Below are 21,928 nucleotides of genomic sequence, written 5' to 3' on the forward strand. Positions count from 1 at the left end.
TTTACAGCCAAGTTAGTTTTTGTGTTTGTTTGAGACAGAGTCTCACTTTATCACCCAGGCTGAAGTACAGTGGTGCAATCTCATTTCACTGCAACCTCTGCCGTCTGAGCTCAAGCAATTCTCCTGCCTCAGCCTCCCGAGTAGCTGGGATTACAGGTGGCACTGTGCCCGGCTAATTTTTATATTTTTAGTAGAGATGGGGTTTCACCATCTTGGTCCTGCTGATCTTGAACTCCTGACCTCATGATCCTTCTGCCTCGACCTCTCAAAGGGCTGGATTACAGGCATGAGCCACTGCGCCCAGCTGCCAAGTTAATTTTTAACACATATTTCATCTTTATATCCTCAGCTGAGCCTGACACAGGCTGTATCTGTTGACTAAATGCCTCCATTAGTAGTCATACTGCTATTTCATACATGTGTAAATGACATGCTTTTTTTTTTTTTTTACTGTGACAAAATCTACAAAAGAAATGAATACAGAAAACTTTTTCTTGGTTTGCTGCTCTGTTCTCTAACAATAAGGGCCAAAAGTAGGATTAAGTAAGTTTTTTCATTATTTATTAGCTATAAATTCATTACAAAATTAACTCTCACGTATATTTAGAAATATTTCAAATCATAAAGAAATCATATTATTTAAAATATTGTGTGTTAAATTATATTTTACAATTCCAGAATGTTCAATATAAGAATTAAACCCAGATGTCTGGTTATGTTTATATAACAAAAATATAGATAAAAATATGAAAAACATGTTGAGAAATACTCACACTACATATTTGTAGCTTGAAACCCAATTCTATTTGGTTTAGTGAAATACAACGAAAAACATCAGAATTTAATATTATTCTCATGTGAATCTTTTGGTAAAGTGAAACACAGGTATAATTACATACCTGATCTTACAAGCAAGATGTAATATTTATCAAAAATTATCACTGGATATATTAATTCTATACTTTTCTCCATATCTCTGCTACAGGTTAGTTGTTAAATCCATTTGTCATACTTTCTTTTAAAAATCATTTCATTGAATCAAATCAAATAGATAAGTTTTTTCATTAATTCACATTGTTCCTTTTCCTCACGTTTTTCAAAATTATAGTTTAGCATCACTGAAATCTTAAACAGTCTTCCTTTCTGAATGTCGCCTTCATAGCTGAAGCTTAACAACATCCTTTTTTCCCCAGATAGTAAAGAGATACAAGTATGATTTATTTTCAAATGATCAGAGGACACTGGTAAATTTAAAAATTTTAAAAATTGATACTGAATCCTAATTTTTATATTTGGCCAGTTAAGACAGTGGTGTTCCTAGAAGGCACAGGACCCTAAGCCACTTAACACTGGAAAGCCTCATTAATGTACCCTAGAAAAGGGAAAGAATCATTGAGCCCTAAATGCTGAAGACATTAGTCTGACCATACACGTCATTCAAAAGAAGTGCAAATACACAGGATTAAGGTTACAAGCTAGGAGACGAAAATCTACTGTTAGGGAATGTTAAGCATAATATAAAAATAGTTATCACAATCACAAAATACTTAGTTTTTATTTCCCACTATAGCTTAAAATATTAACGGTGGTTTACTAGAGAGACATGGTAAAACCATACAAGTAAAACATATACTCAGGGGAAAGAAATTTTTAGTGTCTCAAACATAAACAAAATAATTTTCTATACATAATTTAAATGGATATTAAATATTTATAGACATGATTTCAAGAACATGTGGTAATTGTCTTCCAGAATACCATTCATAATATAAGCCAGGAAATCTTAACCCATTTTATCCCTAGCATTCTGTAATATCTTTAAACTGGGCTGAAACTAAGTTTCATTTAAAAGCCATCAAAAGCTATGACATTTTATGTGGTTTTGTTTTGTACACCAAATGCATTGTGCTAAGTTTGGGTGAATCCTCATGGCACTTGACACATGGTAAGGCACACGAAGATCAAAAAATAAGTGTTCGTTAACAGATACATTTTCTCTTGTAGCTTGATTATTAGACTTTCAAAATTAGTTATACTGCTTTCTCAATTCCTAGTGTAGTAAAGTACAATAATTCTAATTTTTAAATCTCTTATTCTAAAAAGAGACAAATTTCACCAACCAGGGGCACAGACACTAGAATGTAAAAGACACATTTATTTATTTATTTTACTTTTTAGAAAATGGATTGCGTTCTACTTATTAAATACTCCACATAATAATATTAATTGCTATATTGGATTCCTCTTCATAAATTATTTTAAAAAGTGGGCGGTAACAAAACTCTATAAAACAGACCTTTTGTTCACATCACCAAAATAAAGCAACAGCCAAACAGCAACAACAATGAAAGGCATATCTTTGTTACAAAGACTCCTAAGCAATCCGCTTGACCTATGAGATATTGATTGTGCAAGGTTACTTATTGAGATGTGGAAAAGAGAAAAATGAGAACAGGTTTCCACACGGAGGAGGATTTCATCATTAATTGAAGTTTGTCCAAAAAACACAGGTACACATGCAGGATGTGTAAGTTACTCTGGGAATGACAGGGATATGGGGAGATGGGAAAGAAGAAAACCAGCATAAGCACTACAAATAGATTGTTTCAAATTTAGAAATATTAGATCCTTGATGCCAATATCTACATTCAGTATATCACACTTATTTAAAAAATTAATATGTATCTATTTTTAGATGCAAATTATTTTCACATTGTTAGACTGAGTTAACTGCAAAATGGGCTCTTACTAGATGTGATCATAGCAATGATTTCTAATGTTAACTTCAAATGGCTTATTTTTCTTTGTTATTAATTGTACATAAGTTCACCTTACATGATATTTGCAGTGCCTATCTAAAGACTTCTCTTTAGTTTCTTCAGTGACCTGAAATTGCCATGTTGGAGTAAAGCTGATAGGACCCAGCCTTAATTCTCAGAATTATTAGTTATTATCTAGTCCAACTTCCTACAGCTTGGAAACTAAACCTTCACAAAAGGGAAGTCATTTTCTCAAAGTCTTAGCAGATGAGTCGGTCTGAGTCTCATGATGGTGGCCCCAGTGTCTAAATCACTTGCATTTTATCATCACGTAGCATTGTGCTTGGTACAGAGTAGGCATTAGGTATTCTAGATATCTTGGGAGGAGTGATCAATGAAAAAATGAATATGTGAATGAATGAATGAATGAATGAGACAATGGCTGAACTAGGTTAGTTTGTTTTCAGCAGTAGGAGTTTGTCAGCATCTGGGTAGTTTCAGATGATGACTAGTTTTATTAACACAGTCCCTCAAAATGTTCTTCTTGGAGCCATGTTCGTTAAAGAAACAATGCTGGGTACATATAGAAGCTGATACATCATGAGGCCTTTAAAAATAATTTAAGTTCTGTGTAATTTTAAAGTATATCTGTGATATTGCTTGTTAGTGGAGTTACAGTTGTTTTAAGAGACTGTCAATGCCACCATGGGGCGCTGAACTTTTTGAACTGCCATGAACATAACATTATACACATCCATATTATGTCTTCAGTAGTAGCGGTGATGGGCAAAGACACTTGTTTCTACCCCACCCTAAGCTATTTGAACATGCAGTGGCAAGTAATTGAAGCAAAAATAAGGCTCATTCTACAGGCAGTTTTCAGAAATGACAAAGAGGGAGAAAAGTAAAAGGGCTGTGATATTTCAACTACTTAAAAGACAAAAATAGGTTAAACTGGCTATAATTTGAAAAATGTATCTAGGTCTTAAAAAATATAGAAGTAAATGGAAAATATCTTTTCAAGTATAGGGCAAAGAAAGAACGTCAATAGCAGGTATTGGTGTGTAAACAAGTCAAATTTAGGTGAAAGAAGCGAGGATATGTTTCATTACGGATTCGTGGAAGCCATTCCCTGCAGATTTAAGTGGGTAATTGAGAGTGACATTTAAAGTGGCAGGAGACAGTCTAAGCAATAGCTTCTCTGTTCCACATAGTCAAATTCAAGTGCAAGAGAGGTCTTTGTAAACAGAGTTCATGGCAGTGCTTTGTGATAAAAGAGGGGTCACTAAGACTGCTTAGGGACCCAGGTAAACTTCCAGCCTCCCTCCTCATCTCGACGCACAAAGGCTTGTCCCTGGTGGAAGGAATGAGTTTTCACATTACAATGAGGGCTCAGGGATGTGGAAAATGCCATCTCTGTCTTGTTGGGTGACACATTAGCAGTATAGTAAGGTAGAGTTTTCAGCCCCGCTGGAGAATTTGAAAGTTGAGAAAGGACGTGGAAATCTTCTCCATGAGTAGCAGTGCTGTGCAAGGGGGTTGTTCTGTCACCTCTGCAGTCAATTGAGACATCCTCTCTGGGAACATTTTTATAATCAACTGCATCATCCGAAAACTGGGAAAATGTGCTGGCAAATCTTCTGGGACGAGATGAGAGGGCACTGTAGTTAGCTGATAAGGTGTCATCAATGGTATCAAGGTCTTTCAATCCAAGTGTTTGAAGGACCCAGGGATCCACAGGGGGCCCAGGTTGTTCTCCACAGTTAGAAAATTCACCAGAGACGTTTCTTTTGGTATTTTTGGGATGAGGAATCTCAGCAGGAGAGTATCTTTGCTCTTTGGATTTTCTCTTTCTCTTTCTGAATTTTCCACATGCTTTGAAGAACTCATCAGAGGAGAGCAATTTCTAAGGAAGTGATATTTGAAAGTTATACCTCTTTCATATATTTACTACTTACCTAAATTATTTAGAAAAAATGATTAAGTTTCTCTTCACATGCAAGTAAGACCGATTGGATTAGCTTATTTGTAAAGTAAAATCTATGATGACAAGTTACTGCCTAAAAACTCTAAATCATATTTTTTTACTCAATATTTTTTAAATGTTGAGAGGACCAGATGATATTTTTAAGATTTCAGTACAGGCAAGTTACTCTTATCAAGACCATAATAGCAATTATCATTTATTAAGTTATCATTTATAAATAAACTATCATTCACTATAATTTATAAATTGTTGATTAGATGTATTATCTCACTGGATATGGATGTTACTAAAATCTTCATTAGTGAGCAAACTAAAGCACAGACATATTAATAACTTGCTGAGAATGACTGAGCTTAGACATAAACCTAAGCCATCTGAATCTAGAGAGATCCTCTGATTAAACACTATACAACACTGCTTCTTCTTATTTAATTAACTTTCAAAGCACTTCTGAGATATATTATTATGTTATTCTAAATCCTGGAAAATTGAAACCAACAGATAAAACTGCCTAGTTAATATCACTTAATAATATTAATAAGTGTCCTTTTATGGAATGGTGGACGGAATTAGGAGCGCAGGCTAATAACTACGATGTATTCTCTTTTTAACAAAGGCAACTGAATTGTAAGGCCATCAAATCTAGTGTCTTTTCTTATTCTCTGAACTGCTCTATTTAGCAAGAGTAGCAAGAAGCATAATGAATTTAGATCAAATAATATCAGATAATGTAGCTTGTCTAGAAGTAAGGAAAAGATTGATGATTAAAGCATTAGTGATAACATAATGTCAAATAGATAAAAAAAAAATAGCAAAGCCAAAGAACTGAAGACGAACAAAAAAGGACTATAGGCAAGTTATTTAACCTTGAGTTAGAAATAGCTCATTTTAAAAGTATAGAAAAAATGTGAATTAAACGATAATGTAATTGTATATGCCTAATTGCCAGATGTAATTTGTAAATGCCAAATCAAGAGATTTAGTCTCCAGCAATATTCATGACATTTTAGATCTAGCAAAATTCTTAAAAGATATTTTAGCCCATCCATTACAAGTGAAGTTGAATGAGGATCTAAGTAAGAGTGATTTGTCTAAAGTCAAACAGATAATTAAAAGAACTGAGTGTCTTTCTGATCTGCTTCCCATACCAGCATTCCATCCATCTAATTCTACCTTTTGATTAACCCTGATTGTCTCAGCAACCCCCACCCTGATTAGCTTTTGCTTTTTAAGCTTCTTATTTTATAATAAATAACTGACATCTGCAATCTAGGTACTTTAGAGAAAAGATATACAAAAATTATTGTGAAAAAAGCCATATTTCCTCAAGAAAAACCATCCAACCTATAAATGCATATCAAGATACACTGTTTAATCAAGGAGTTTTACAGAAATCATTTCCTTTTTCAAATCACTGCCTGTTCTTATAAACTAGATACATACATACCTTGGCCTTTTCTTCAAGACATTTAACCAAAGCAGAATTCAGGTATTGTCTGAGGTGATTATTCTCTTCATGTAATCTAGCAAGTTCTTCTTCTTTTTGCACCAGAGTATCTTGCAGCTGCAAAAAGTAGGCAATGGTGAAGGCTGCTCCACTATACTGACTGTGTAACTTTATAATAATGCCACTGATGCTTAACTACCTTAAACTTGATTATTGTTTGTTGTATGGGCACAATCTCAGGAACCCCTCATCTGAGAGGCCTGAATTAAACTTATATCCTCTAACACCTAATTCTTCAGCTTTGTGCTCTGAATTTCCATTCATTGCAAAGCATTTGGAGAGATTATAATAGATTTTTTAAATTGTAAGCACAAGGGAATCAGGTAGATATGAAGAAAAATGAACTGCATGCAACTGTTTAAATATATAAAATGATGTTTAGGAAGATTTTGCTGGACTCCTTCCTTGCATTTTAAAATAAATAAATAAAAATAGACGTAGGTTGGCTTCTTTCTGCCTCAGATTGATCTGTCTGTATGTCCACTAAATTAAATTACACTTCAGGGCAAAACAAACACAACATTAAAAAAACGATCTTTGGAAAATATTTTGTAATCACTATCACTTCTCCAAGTATTAACTATGTTTATTGTTTAAAAGTACTGTCACACTCATTATATCATTTGATCTTTTCAAATGCCCTCTGAAATAAGCAGCAAGAAGATGACAATTCCAGGATTATAAATCGTTCTATTATAAAGACACATGCACACGTATGTTCATTGTGGCACTGTTTACAATAGCAAAGATGTGGAACCAACACAAATGACCATCAATGATAGACTGGACAGGGAAAATGTGGCACATATACACCATGGAATACTATGCAGCTATGAAAAATGATGAGTTCACATCCTTTCTAGGGACATGGATGAATCTGGAAACCATCATTCTCAGCAAACTGACATAAAAACAGAAAATCAAACACCACATGTTCTCACTTATAGGTGGGTGTTCAACAATGAGGACACATGAACACAGGGAGGAAAGCATCATACACTGGGGTCTGTTGTGGGGGTCTAGGGGACGGGAGATTGGGGAGGGATAACATGGGAAGAAATGCCAGATACAGGTGAGGGGGGACGGAGGCAGCAAACCACCTTGCCATGTAAGTACCTATGCAACAACCCTACATGATCTGCACATGTACCCCAGAATCTAAAGTGCAATTAAAAAAAAAAAGAGGAAAAAAAGATCGCATTCCATAAATGAGAAAAAAGAAAAGAATTCGAGGTCATATGGCTAAAATGTGTAAAGTGAAAGCCTGACTGCAGGCCTTTCTAGAGGTCTTGGTTGTTTTTCTTTTCTGTGACATTGATCATATAACTTTGATCTCTCTGTGGACACACACTCACTTTGGTTCTTAACTAAGTCAGCATGAATTTCCAGAAAGAAAAAAAGCAAGACATGAACAGTAGAGAATAGGTCACACAGAACATGACCAGTCTCAATGTTCTGACTTGTGCATACCTGTTTGTTTCTGTAGAGCTGAGAGGAGAGCTGAGCCTCTTCCCATGAGCACAAGTCCGGAAGAGGAAAATCTGAGTCACTGAATGATTCTGTGAAAATATAAGTAGATAACTGACAAAATAATCTTGTAGTTTCTGTGCAATAAAGAAACTCATCAAATCAAATCAGAAAGTTTAATAGGTTCAATTATTTTTCTTAAACAGCTACTGCTGCCACAGAGGAAAACAAAACATTTAAAGTTTTTAGAAAAGGCAAGCAAGCTGTGAGAGACAAATATTTATACACTATATGCCAAAAGTATTAAAGAAGTACGTTTTTAAGTGGTAAGGGGTCACATTCTTGCCTAATATATGTATTTCTGCTGGAAAAATTAATAAAAACCGTCCAGTCTTTTCACTAATTTGTTCAAATACTTACTGATCTCTCCCCAACACTGGGCATAACATTGCAACTGCATTATATTCTTCTAGGTTTTAGCTTATTTTCTAAGCTTTAGCACTTGATAATATACTGTTTGGCTCTACAGTATTAAATCCTGGTCTGTGATGCTACCAGTTTCTCTGCCTGTCTGCCTGCCTGTTTCAAATCTAATGGACTGTATTTATTCAGAATTGCACGTGGTAGCACTTCCTACTTTAAAACAATTTGGACATTGCTTCTCTGAAGACCTTAACGAAAATCTCAAAACTGTACTCAAGCCTTATCTGTTTCAACTGTTCTAATCTGTGTATTTTAAAGTGTTTATTCCAAAGTGCTTTTCCCCCCATATTTGACAGTTAGCTCTATCTATCAATAAAAAACTATGGTTGGTCATACTACCCTGGTTTATTTTTACTTTCTTTTCTTCATCTAGGTTACTTTTGACTCTTGCTCTGCTCTAGTTATACTGTTGATACTGAGATTACAGGCATGAGCCACAGCATCTAGCCCAACATTCTTTATTATATATAATGGAAAAATAGATACATTATATATGATGTGGGAACCTCTTGTGGCAACATGCTTTCCCTGCTTATTTTCTGAAACTGTAGTTGTTTTGTAAAAAAAGTATTTACGCTTTTTGTGTTTTTCTTTTTTATTAAAGTGAAATGATGAATAAGGAAACAGGAATAAAATGGCAAAAGCAGTTTGAGTTCACATTTTTGGACATTTTGTTTCTACTGTTGCTTGTAGTGGAAAGCTAAAACCCAACAACTTCCTCCCTGACATTTAAATGTGCTTTTAATATTTTGCTTTCCTTTGTTTGTGTCTTTGAAAAAAAAATCAAACAAATCATGCAGCAGAACCAACAGTATGGATATTTAATTCTGGGGTGTCTGAGAGTTCTTCAAGAAACTTGAGTGTTTAACACAGATATTTCTTTCATATATATAAATATGGCTAGTAAGCCACAGATCAAAATTATATGTGATTTTACATCAATGCTATACTTCTCTCCAAAGCTGATGCCTTTTTTTGTGTGTGTATAAAAGGGAATCCTTTTTTCCACTTCTAAGACAATGTCCATGGAACTTCCTCTATGAAATAAAAGACTAAGTTAGTATTTCTTGCTCTTCTCTCAAACTCAGGGAAACTTTCCTGAATTCCAAAGGAAATGTTCCAACTGGTATCCTCATTCCAAAAACAGTCTGCTGGTGTGTTGTTTATGAAACTCTGATCCAGACCCAGACTCCCTTAGTGAGATGGGACTCTCCAAGAACCGTAAAGTGTAGGGAGAAATACATGCTATCCAGTGGGAAGGTAAGGAATCTCCCATTTTCATTACTTGGCACGTACAAAACAGTAGGCTTTATGGCTGTAAAAATCAGGAGTCCTTGGGTTTACTTAAATTTTCCATATCGCCCCTTGTTCTAGAGCCCTAGCCCAGGATGCTCTGCAGGCATGAGTATGGAAAAGGGCTCCAGACCGCTCAGGGAAGCAGAAGAGCAGAACTTACCCTGTGTCTGTGGTGCTTGTTGGAGCTCTCTGTTGTCCAGGAGACCAGCAGCCCAGAAAGAGACCCAAGTCTCCGTGGAAACGTCAACACTAGATTCTGACGTTGTAGTGGAATACGGGCAATTATAGCTCTGGCCTCCTACAAAGTACTGGTCTTGGCAAGGCAGAATGGTGTTCTGTGAAATTCAGTATGGGAGGGAGTGAGGGGTCCCAGGAGATGGGGTGATGGAGATTTAGAAGGGAAAAAGGGTGGGAGAAATACCGAAATTACATGCAGTGAATTATAAAGAAAAAAAAATCAGTAAAGGTATTTAAATATAGATCCATATTAATTTTGGGATGGCCACATTGTAATTACTAAGAGAGAATGTGTTTCTTGGTTTACCCGGAATTTCCCTTAAGCCCTCTGAGCAAAGAACAGGCTAGTATTGAATGGATGAAATCTGTACATATCCAGGTTGTATTCTCTGTTGCAATGCCTAGCTCATCTAATAGGCGACCCAAGCTCTCAGTCAAGAGAATTCTACTTAATGATTCAAAAACATAAGAATTATTTGGTTCTCTCTAGCAAATACCTTAATTATATTTCTAAAACTCCTGAAGGACAAAGAGTGCAGAATGCCAAAGCTGAAATGGATACGACATAATATAGACTAACCTCTTCATTTTAGTTTCTGAACCATACTTGTCTCATTCTTCCCTTTCTCCTCCCTCTGACATGCGGCTGGCTTATAGTCTATCTAGCTTGTTAGCTAAGATTATTTTAAAATTTTGCTCCCAACCCTAATCACAGGAGCATAAAGTCACTCCGAGTAAACGTACAATCAAAGCTGAAAGAAGTTCATTAGCAAAGACAGCAAGCTGTAGTTCTGTCCAGTACTAGGAATCAATGCCCCTCCAAAGTTATCTTGCCACTAACTGGCGTGTATTCTCCACCGTTTCTCATCCAGCGAACATTCCTCCACTTCTCAAACCTCAAACACACATTCTTTCCAAATGTCCGAGCAGGGGCAGGTACGCAGCCTTCCTGGGTTAATTTGTAAGACACCAATTTTAAATTACTTGTCAATGTTTAATCAGGTAAAAGCCATTCATTTTAGCAAGGCGCAGCTTTGGGAAAACTCTTTTTGTATACTACAGTCTTTTGTTGATTTGAAGGCTTCTTTGGGCATTAACATAAACAGAGAGAAAACAAATAAGAAGGAGAAAAAGAAAAAAAAAATTAAGTCAATTCAATCACACTTTGTTAATGTTCTCAGTAAATTAAGTCTTGAAAAATTCCAGTTCTGAAGCAAGTCTAGCTTGGGCAGTGCAGACCAAAGAAATCCAGCCAAAAGTTTATCAAGCACAATTTTCTTTTATTTTAAAAGCATGTTTGCAGACTCCTTCCCTGAGGTTCTTATTGGAATCAGAGCTACGCTATTATGCAATTGATACCTGAGAAGAAACAAACCCCGAATACTCCTAGACAAATTCATGTCCAAGTGTTTCCAAATATATACAGAATCTAGAGGAAGAGGTGGAATGAACAGTGAGTGCAGGTGGAGGGAGAAACTGGGGAGAAAGTAAGGAAAGTAGAAATAACAGAGGGAGAGAGAGAGAAAGAAAGCAGATAGAGAGCAGATAGCAGGAAAGAGAGAGAGGAGAGAGAGGGAGGGAGGGAAGGAGGTAGTGGGAGAGAAAGGGAGAGAGCAGATAGAGAAAGCAGATAGAGAATGCAGATAGAGAAAGCAGATAAAGGATAAAGGATTCTGAAAGAGAGACAGGGCAACAGAGAGGATCTGTTTAACTGCAGGTAGCAGAAAAATCTTGCTCCCAAGGTGTAATAAATTCCAGATGCAAAGCTTACTAACTTTCAGAGACCCAAGTTTCGCCAGCGGACTCGCTAACGCCAGTTCCTCACTTACCATCTTGCAGTGGAAGAAAGCGCTGCAGAAACTGAGCCCACTCAATTTTTCAGTAAAACCCGTGGGAGCTTTAAATGGGACTGAGGGGAGGAGCTAGGGGAGGCGAGTTCTAATCCACCGGAGCCCCGGTGACGCCCAGCGTTCCCGGGAGCGCCGCTCTCTGATTGGGTGAGAGGCTGTCACACTGGTGACGCGGGCCGGGCCTCACCCGGCAGAAGGCAAAGTCACCCGCGCGCTGGGCAAGCGCCGCGCCGGGACCAGACACCTGCCGGTCGGGCCGCCGGCCGCGGGGCAAAGGCAGGACCTCCGGGCCTCCGCCTCCAGGCGCGCGGCGCTGCTTCGAACCCCGCCCCGGTGTGGCCTCGCGGCGGGCGGGGAGACGCGCGGCCGAGGCTGGCCGCGAACCCGCAGCCGGGACCGACGCAAGGGCCGGGCTCCCTCCCGCTCCACGCGCAGCGCCGGGCAGGGCGGGACGTTGGTCCTGGTGCCTGGACGCAGGGTAAGAAAAGCCCAAACCTGCATCGCAGGGATCAGGGCGGCCTTTCGGGAAGCCCTTCTGATGGCCCCAGCGTTAGCATGGGTCCTGTGCACTTTTTTTTTTTTTTTTTTTTTTCCTGGCTACTCGGTAGCAAATTAATATTAACTTGCTGTATGACGCTGTCAGTTGACTTTTTTATAAAGTTTCTATTCGGTGTGTCTTATTTTCTCCAATTTCTGAAGGGTTAAATGTGGAGGTGATATGTATCCATTCTGGAATGTAAGCTTCACTAGAACAGCAATTCCTGTTTGGTTCCCTGCTGTCTCCAAAATACCAGGAACGCTTTCTGACAAGCAATAAGTGCTCAGCAAAGATTTGTAAAAATAATTAATTAAGCTGCAAATTTAGGAATCCGAGTGTCTTTCTGTATGGTACCTATCTTCACATTATAATAAATGATTATCATTAAGAAAACTTGGTGTATGTTAATATCTTTTAATTAAAGAATTTGATTTCCTCTGTTTTTTCTCTCACCTTTTATTCTGACAGTTCCTATTACATTATATCTAGAGGAGAAACAGGAGTAGCACCATCTTTAAAACCACTGAGCCACCACTAACAGCCAACTTTTATTTCAGCTTACTAACATGAGAGATATAAAGCAATTGACGTTAACCCCAGGAGGTGGGTACTCTTATTGTCTGGTTTAACAGGTTGACCAATGAAGCACTAATATTATGAAATTTCACCAATGATTATACAATTAAGAAGTAGCAGACTTGGGATTTGAACCCAAGCTGGCTGAAGCATCCATGCTCCTAACTCCATGAATGTGGTATCTGACTCACTTTGGCTTATTTCCACTGCACATTACAGACATTTATGTAATGGTTATTGTTATGGGTGGGTTGTGTTTCCCAAAGTTCATATGTTGAACCCCTAACCCCAAAGTTACTGTATTTGGAAATAAGGCGTTTAAAGAGGTAATTAAGTTCTGTAGGAAGTCAGAAAGGTGAGACCCTAATCCAATTAGGCTGGCCCCCTTATCAGGGACACTAGGGTTGGCACACACAAAGTAAAGGCCCTGTGGAGGCACAGTAAGAAGGCACCTGTCCGGTCTCCAAGCCAAGAGGAGAAGCTTCAGAAGAAAACAACAATCCTGCCAACACCATGATCCTAAAATTTCAGCCTCAAGATATTTTTTGGGAAAAAAAAAATAATAATTCTGTTGTTTAAGCCATTTTGTTATGGTAACCCTAGCAAACTAACACCAGGCAGGGGGTAGGAATTAAGAGAACTTCTGATTGTGTCCTGCACAGCTCTATCTCTAAAATAGTTTTCACTGTTATTTATTCTTCCTTGTACTGTACTCATGACCCACAGCACTTAGCAAGTTGACTAGCACACAGCAGATGCTTATTAAGTGCTCTGTGTCCAAGTTTAAGAAAAGAATAGACAAGGAAGGCGAACAAAGTGCCAGACTTGTTTCGACCCATTACTCCTGTTCCAATACTGTTTATTTGCAAGCATTTTTAAGTGAACAGTACCAGGTTTGGGCTGCACTGCCTGGAAGATAGGTGAACTGATTTATTCTACCTAGACTCATTTCAGAGAGTCACATGAAAGAGTGATCCCCTCTCTGCCCTCACTGCACACTGGGCAAGGATGCCTTGACATCAGAAGAGGAAACAGATCAAAACCCACAAAGCTGTCACAAGTGAGACATGAGCCTCTGAGATATATAACTTCCTGGGTCTGAAAATGGTACAAAATGGGCAAATGAGCAAACACAATATGAAAACAAAAACCATAGACTTTCCCTCCATATATATCTGGATTCCAATTTCTTCTCTCCTCTCTGAAATTGAATCACTTAGACTTATATTATCAAAGACTCTAAATCCTCAGTTAACTCATCTGGTAAATTAGGAATGCAATACATACCGGAAAGGTTTATTTATAAGCTGACCATTAATGCTTATAAAATTATGATTTTACTGTCTAAATAATGAATAGTAGCTATTCTTACTATTACTTATAGGGAATTCTGCCTTTGATCATATACATATTGCTGTGCTTTTTTGTTGTTAAAAGTAACTGTAAATGAAAGCTACATTTGTAAAATAAAGGGTTTGTTTTAGGGCTGGACATATTTTTTAAAAGTCTTTGATGACCTTTAAGCACACAAGTGTTTTACAAATCATTAACTACTTTAGCTTAGCAGTAGTGGGAGTATAGATAGTGAGTGATTCAGAAACCCTAAAGTTAAACAGTGAAGAACTATTGACAATTGAACATAAATCAAAGATAAAGCTTTCTTAAAACCATAAAAGATGAAAAATATCTTAAATTCTCAAGGTCTGATTTATGTACCTCATTTTATCCAAGATGTACTGCTTAAGTATAAGATTTATTATTGGTTTGACAATTTTTTTTTGAAAAGGGCATTAAGTAAACAATAATGTGAAGTCTGGCAGTTCTGTTTTCATATGTATGGATGAAGTGCATCTTTCTTTGTGTGTAGCTGTAACTCATGTAGATGATTTTCTTCTATGAACAATAAGATCAGGTAAATACTGCTTTTGTATTATGTCTCAAGGGATGGTGTTAAAGGGGAGGTGACTAATAACCCAGTTGTTGGTCATAGTACTATACCCTGCCAGGGCAAAAATATTTTTTAAATTAGGAGGTAATTTGACCTGCACACAAACCAAGTCTGCAGACAGGAAAAGGTAGAGTGTGATCAGAGGTAGACTGAAGAGATAAATAGATTGGCATATGGACTGTTCTTTCATTTCACCCCTGGAGGACACTTTATTTGATTACCCCATTAGTGGATTCAGTAACATATATAATAAAGAACAGTTTTTAATTTCTCTTTACAAACATAGCTTTTTCTCATAGCTTCAACAGCTGAAACTCCAGGCCAAACAATACAAAACAAAAAGGCATTTCTGTTTTACTAGTAGGTAAAGAAAAATGTTTCCATAGAGAAAATTCAGTGCAGTAGATGATTTTCATTGGAAGGTTTAGCATTTGCATTGTTTAGCATATCTGGAGAACCATAACAGATTCAGTTTGTTGAGCCATAGTTTTTAATTGTATCCCACCAAAGTGATGTGCAGAAATCAGTCATGTCGATATTGATAAGAGACTTTCCTACTACCTGCTACTACCTACAGGTAACATAGCTTTCTGGTAGCCATCATATATGTAATAACTTATGCAGTGGTGAAAAACTGGTTCTACAGGGAGAAAACGTGTGGAAAAGAAAGCCAACTGTTAATTCTGGCAATAGAAAAAGTCAAGAAAATTATATTAGGTTATTATCCAGGAAAGAGAAAGACCTTAGGTAACTTAAGAAGTGAAATGTTCCATTTGGGCATAATTCAGATTAGCTCTATATGGAAATGTGATGTGTGTATGTGGAGATTTATAATACTGTTTTACTGGATGTTTCATCACAATGTATTTAATAGCTTTAAAACTATCTTTAGTCATTTATTTATTGACTCATTGATTGCTTAAATTTTTCCGTTAAATTTTATTACATTTTATTAAGAAAAAAATTGCATACTGCAGTGATAGTCACAAATTCCAAGATTCTTAGTCTAAGGGCATATATTTTCAATATCAGCTATCTGCTTTATCTGGAAAATGGATACAAATCTATATTGATTGTGCAAAGTAAGCAAACCTTTACTGTAGTTGGTAGTATTGTTTTATGACTTTTCTCATAACACTTCAAAATAAGATTTACAGGCAAGCTGGAATAAACAATTGAGGATTTTCCTGCCTGTTGGCAACCATGTGTGAATCCCCTAAGTCTTACAAGGCCAGCCCCAAAGTCAGGGAGAAACAGAATCTCAAAGGCCTGTAATCTATTGTGCCTTGCTGCATGAGTTGGGAAGCTCTTCTCTGTATAACCTATCTGTTCAAGTTGGAAGAAAATCATCTCAATACTGCTATGAAAGTACATACAAAGCAGTAAAATTGAGTTTGGATTGCCACAAGGTTAGAGTTGTAGAAACTGAAATAAAACAAAACAAATACAGTTCTACTTCCGTCACTTTATCCCAACTGCATTAAAAAATAATTAAAATCGAGCCAAGCCTGGTGGCTCATGCTTGAAATCCCAGCACTTTGGGAGGCCAAGATGGGGGGACCACTTGAAACCAGGAGTTCAAGACCAGCCTGGACAATATAGTGCAATCCCATCTCTACAGAGAATTTTTAAAAATTAGCCAAGTATGGTGACTCACACCTGTAGTCCTACTTAGGAGGACTACTCAGGCTACTTAGGAGGCTGAGGTGGGAGGATCACTTGGGCCCAGGAGTTTGAAGCTACAATGAGTTATGATTGTGCCACTGCACTCTAGCCTGCACTACAAAGCAAGACCCTTCCTCTAAATAATAATAATAATAATTTTTATAATTAATATACATCAGCAGTATGCTAGACCAACTATAATTTGAAATGCAATGAATTTCCACTTTCAGAGCACAAAGTTGGTTTTAGTGCTTTCATTGCTCATGAAATGCTTGTTAGGGATTTTTGATGGACAAATTAATGGATAGATTATTGACAAAGCATTAAAGGTCTGAAAGGTGCATTGGCATGGAATGTGGCATCCAATTTCATTCTGAAGACAATAGAAATAAAAGGGTTACTGCCAAGTTTCTTAAAAAAAAAAAAAAAACTTAAAAGTGTAATAGAAAAATAGGACAACTGGGACCCAATTCCATCTAGCCCTGAAATTATCAGAGAAACTGAAATAATGTGACTTCTCTCATAAAAAGAAGAAAAAGAAGTATATTTAAGTACAAAGTGTTAAGCTATACTGAAGCTATAATTTCATGTTTTGTAATCTATAAAATCTAGGAAGTATTAACTGAATTCTTATTAATCTAATAATTTGCGGCAAAATTATCTAATTTACCAACTAAAACAAATAAAAGAAATTTACTTAAAAATTGTATTCCACTGGTGAAATTTGATAGTATCTCTGTTTTCTACATTTATTATTTTTGCAAAATGAAAGCATAATGCCAACCTTCAGCTAGTGGAAGTATTTACATATTCTAAAACAATATTAGAAAAATGTATAGTTGCTATGAAATTAATAAAGCTAAATGTCTTAAGATGAACAAAAGCATCGTAATAAATTACTCTGTCAATCATAAAGTAAAACTCCAGAAACTTCTGTGATGTTCGATAAAGAGGGCCGTAATGAAAATAGTGCAAGTAATGTTTTTGTTTTCTTTATCCAACCAGAAGCTTTTCTGCTGCCATCTTTGGAATAGCAGTCTTAGCACCGCATAAACAAATCATAGCCAATAGCGTTAAACTAACAAATGCATTTCAACAGCTTCATTTATAGATAAGAGGGCCCCCAATGACAAGCAAGCATATTGACTAAGCTCTTTAAAAAATGGTTTGTTGTCCTACGACACATTGGGAAAAACTCAAATTGCATATTACAGAATTGCATATTTAAAAACATTTTTATTAGCAGTTATTCTTGTGTATTATTTAGTATCAATTTATATCTCAATATGTATAAATATATGTGCTTATATATTTGCATGTATACATAGGCACATATATAAAGTAATCTGTGAAGTCCACTGCCTTGAAATACTTACAGTTGAAAATGTGCAGATGTTAGGAAACAAAGACTACTCTCCACCCTGATTTTTCTACAAAGGGGCAACAATTCCTAGGAGAACAGATTTGTTTGATTGGTGAGATTGAAAGAAGGAAAGGAACAATTTGTTTCCCATTTAAATGTCGTTGTCTACATGGCACATGCTTTCTCTGCTTCTCCTGAGAAAAGCTTACAGGGTAGGCTCTGTTCCAACTGGAGTTGTGTGTGGCCACCCAGTGTCACCATGATAAAGTGAGAAAATGTATTTCTACTCAGAAATGCACAGTAGGTAGCCTACTAAAACAATGTGTGTGTGTGCACGTGTATGTGTGTCTATACACATATATATGCAGCATATGTATATACACACATATATGTACATATATATTATAGTATATGTGTATAGTTGTGTTGTAGTAACTGTGTGTGTGTATGTATATATATATATCTAGTAAGCTATCTAATATGCATATATATGCATATATATAGTTTTAGTAGACTACCTGATATGCATTTATACATATGTTTTACAGTCAAGCTTTTTTATGAAAAAGATAATTTTTATTCCCAAGTATCTGTATTTTGTGTCTATAGCTATTTTTTTTCTTAGCTCAGTAGAGAAATAAGTACTATGAGTGTGTTTTGTGTGTGTGTGTGTGTATGTATATATCTTTATATATAAATTGTCATATACTTCGTCATAAAAGAATCAAGAGAGAAAATACATATATATAAAACTCATCCATATGCAAATGTATTTCAAAAACTTTAAGATATCCATAACCTTTAAGCCAGCAAGCACAAAATAATTTATAAAAATAATACATCTGAGCAAAAATAATGTACAACTTTGTTTATTGCATCATTATACTGAACAGTTTTGAACATTTTAAAATGTTCGATAAGAAACTATTTCAATAAATTACAATATATCCATAGTATAGATAGATTGTGTATTTACAGAAAATCTTTTTGAAAAAAATTAGAAAAATGACATTATGTTACTTATATTAAAATGTATGCAATTATATTCATACATATTAAAAAGCAAAAGGAAAATATACCAATATGTTAATAGTGTTTATTGTTTTGAAGAGAAATGTTGTGACGAAATTATTGAAGAGATTAAATAGAACTAGTTCCAATAGTTATAATTAACAAATTGCCAGATTTCAGTTTAAAAAATAAAGATATTTGTAACACCCAGTACTATGTAAAGATAGAACTCAATACCCTGTAAGTGGTGAGCTCTTGGTCACTAGAGGAATTTACAAAGAGGGTGGATTACTGCTAGTCTCATATGTTTTATATTATATTCATACACTGATAATTATAAAAATATATGCTCCTTAAAATTATTTTCAATTCTCAAAACTCACAATTTAATATGATTTTAATTTCCGTGCACATCTTTAAATAGGCAGGAGAATTTCCGGCTCTTTTTTATATAGGAATAGCTTTGCTGAGATTTAGTAGAACTGCCATAACCTAAAGGGTGATCAGAAAGACAGGAAGAAGCAACACGGAACGAGAAGGCTGACAGCAGAGTAGAATCACTGCTAATCTCGACTACTATGACATTCTTTCTTTCCTCCATTCTGAGGCACTAGGTTCTCAGAATTGGTCATGAAAGGCAGGGAAGCACATTGAGTGAGAGGATAAATATATTGAGTCTATCCCAAATCTTAAAGGTTTAAGTTTTAGGAAACCAAAACAGAATTGTGAATGTAGGAACTTCATGGGTCATATTACACTAGGTCATAACTTATCAGGGTTCAAGGGGAAGTGAAAAATCACCAAGTGGAATTGATGTTTTGATGATACCTGTGGGAACTTTGGAGTGTGAGAAGCCCCAAATTTAAAGAAAATTGAAAAATACAGTAAATGAGCCTATAGGAGGGCGGAGAGTGGTAGGAGGGAAAGGATATGGAAGAATAACTAATGGGTACTAATCTGGGTGATGAAATAATCTGTACAATCATCTCCCATGACATAAGCTTACTTGAGTAATAAAAAAAAAATAAAGCTGAACCTAAAATAAAAGTCATGTATATATATATATATATATATATATATATATATACACACAAAGAATATGAGAGAATATGCATCAAAAGGTGGACAGTTAGGAGAAGAAAAGAAAGTTCTATTAGTGCTTTATACACAGTATTTACATAATATAGAATAAAATTGAGGAAGAGCTCAGTTACTCTTTGAATAATTCCCACTTGTATTCACTAAAGTCTACTATCTGGCCTTTGATGGAACACCTTCAGAAATGAAAAACCTACTACTTAAGAAAATTATTTATTTTTTGACAATTCCATGAAAAGTGACTAAAACTATTGACCATCAGTCTGTGTTCCTATAATTTTTGCTCCATGAATAGAAGAGACATGGTTGTCTTGATGGTGTTTATACTTGAGGGGAAAATATTACACAAATATGTGTGTCAACTGAAATAGTGATAAGTGCAATGAACAAGGAATTATTGGGTGCTGTGGCTGTGTTGACCTGTGCCTCGACCCATTTGGCCTGGAGGAAGGAACCTGAGAGTAGACCGAGGTGTCAAGGTATATTTTTCTGACTAAATGACATTTTACCACAATTTGAAGAAAGAATGGGAATTAAATGAGTGGAGAGGGAGACGGAGACGGAAACATGCAACAGAGAAGACAAAAATACATATGCAACGGTCCTGATACATCAGAGACAAAAGCAGTGGTGAATAATGGTGCTGGAGTAATAGGTTGAGACTAGGTCACGCGAGAGCCATGCTCTGTCTTAAGAGCAATGGAAAGTTACTGAAGAGTAGGTACATGAAGGCAGATTTGTCTGCAAAGCATCAAATCCTTGGTGAAATAATGATCTTTCAAATAAATACGAGAGTCTAAATTGAGGCATTTTCTCCAGTCAAGTACTTTGAACAATACAGGTTCCCCTATGCTTCTGCAAAGCTAGCTCTCATTTAAAAGCAAAACAAAAAAGTGTTTTAAAATTGATCCTCTGTTATTCCCAAGAATTTAGATCTGTGAATTCATGATTTTTAGAGCAGAAGGGTACTTTCGATATTATTCCATCTGATATTCTCTCATCTCCTGAGATCCATCCGGGAGGTTAATGGAGTTGCCAAGGACCAATTTTTAAGTAAAGAGCTAAAATCAGAAACTGGATCTTCGAACTCCCATCCCATCTTGCTATTAATCAATGTTGTTCTTTTGTGGATGATTAGCAATTTTAATAATTCTTCAGTGTTTATTAGGTACTGTCATTTTAAATATGAGATCCTGGGATATTTTGTTTTTATTTTGCAATAATTTAGAACAGTTAAAAAGTCATTCTAATGTCTTTCTTTGGCTATTCTAAATATCATGGGAAACATTTATCTAGTATTCTTAAATTAAACTCCAGTTGTAAGAGCCCTATTGTTTCACCTGTTTAAGCATTATTATTCAGGATATGATATTCATATTATAAAAAATACCATATTCTTAGGTAGAGAATAATACATAATAAAATAGATAACTTTATAGAAATAATTTTTATATTTTGTATCTCACATTGTTGCATCTATAGCAGATTATTTTTTCAAAAATGGCTACAGCAGTATTTCCATTTGCCATTTCTGTCAAGAGGCAGAGTCTATTTTCCTTTCTCTTGAAACTACAGGAAACTTAATAACTGCCTCAACCAAAAAGATCAGGGCAGAACTGTGTAATCTCAGAGGCTGGTTCTTAAAGGTGGTAAGGCTTCTCTTTCCTCCGGCCCCACTCCTGCCTCCTCCCTCCACTTCCTCTCTCTCCCTCCCTCTCAAAGCTCAACCTTGAAACCCAGCCACACTGTTAAGGCAAAAACCAGGCCACATGGAAGGCAAAAACACAGCCAACTATCTTCATTTAGATAGTGGATCCAGCTGACCGTTTTAAAAACTCATTCATAATGGCACAAATGCAAACATATACAAACATCTGAAAATACTTAGAACTTAGCAGAGTGGAATTGGACCAATATGAAAGACACAAACACACGCACTCTCCCTCACACATGTATGTATATACACACACACTTATACATAAATATATATTATCTGACATTACATTATATAACTATATTAATACATATTATGTATTGTAATGTATTACGGCCAGCTCCCCAGTCATCTGCACAGGTGGCCAAGATCGGTGCAGCGATGCCACGGGCTACCCCCACACCACCCACGACCTGGAGGGACCACCTC

At 36.1% G+C, this 21,928-nt stretch overlaps 1 protein-coding gene across 2 annotated transcripts in view; it reads right to left on the reverse strand.

The window, feature by feature from the left end:
- Positions 1–967: 967 nt before the first annotated feature.
- Positions 968–21,928, reverse strand: part of GMNC (geminin coiled-coil domain containing) — a 33,166-nt gene continuing 12,205 nt past the window's right edge. The window contains exons 1-5 of one of the 2 annotated variants that reach the window (XM_003927017.4): positions 11,566–11,691; positions 9,660–9,834; positions 7,724–7,812; positions 6,194–6,310; positions 968–4,665 (exon numbers count right to left, since the gene is read on the reverse strand). In XM_003927017.4, the coding sequence (XP_003927066.1) occupies positions 4,045–4,665; positions 6,194–6,310; positions 7,724–7,812; positions 9,660–9,834; positions 11,566–11,568 (1,005 nt within the window). In that variant the 5' untranslated portion in view covers positions 11,569–11,691 and the 3' untranslated portion in view covers positions 968–4,044. Of the gene's footprint in view, positions 4,666–6,193; positions 6,311–7,723; positions 7,813–9,659; positions 9,835–11,565; positions 11,692–21,928 lie in introns of those variants that run through there. The other variant, XM_010337727.3, reaches the window with a different exon arrangement.

Source organism: Saimiri boliviensis, chromosome 8, assembly GCF_048565385.1.
Source record: "Saimiri boliviensis isolate mSaiBol1 chromosome 8, mSaiBol1.pri, whole genome shotgun sequence".
Classification (NCBI taxonomy): domain Eukaryota; kingdom Metazoa; phylum Chordata; class Mammalia; order Primates; family Cebidae; genus Saimiri; species Saimiri boliviensis.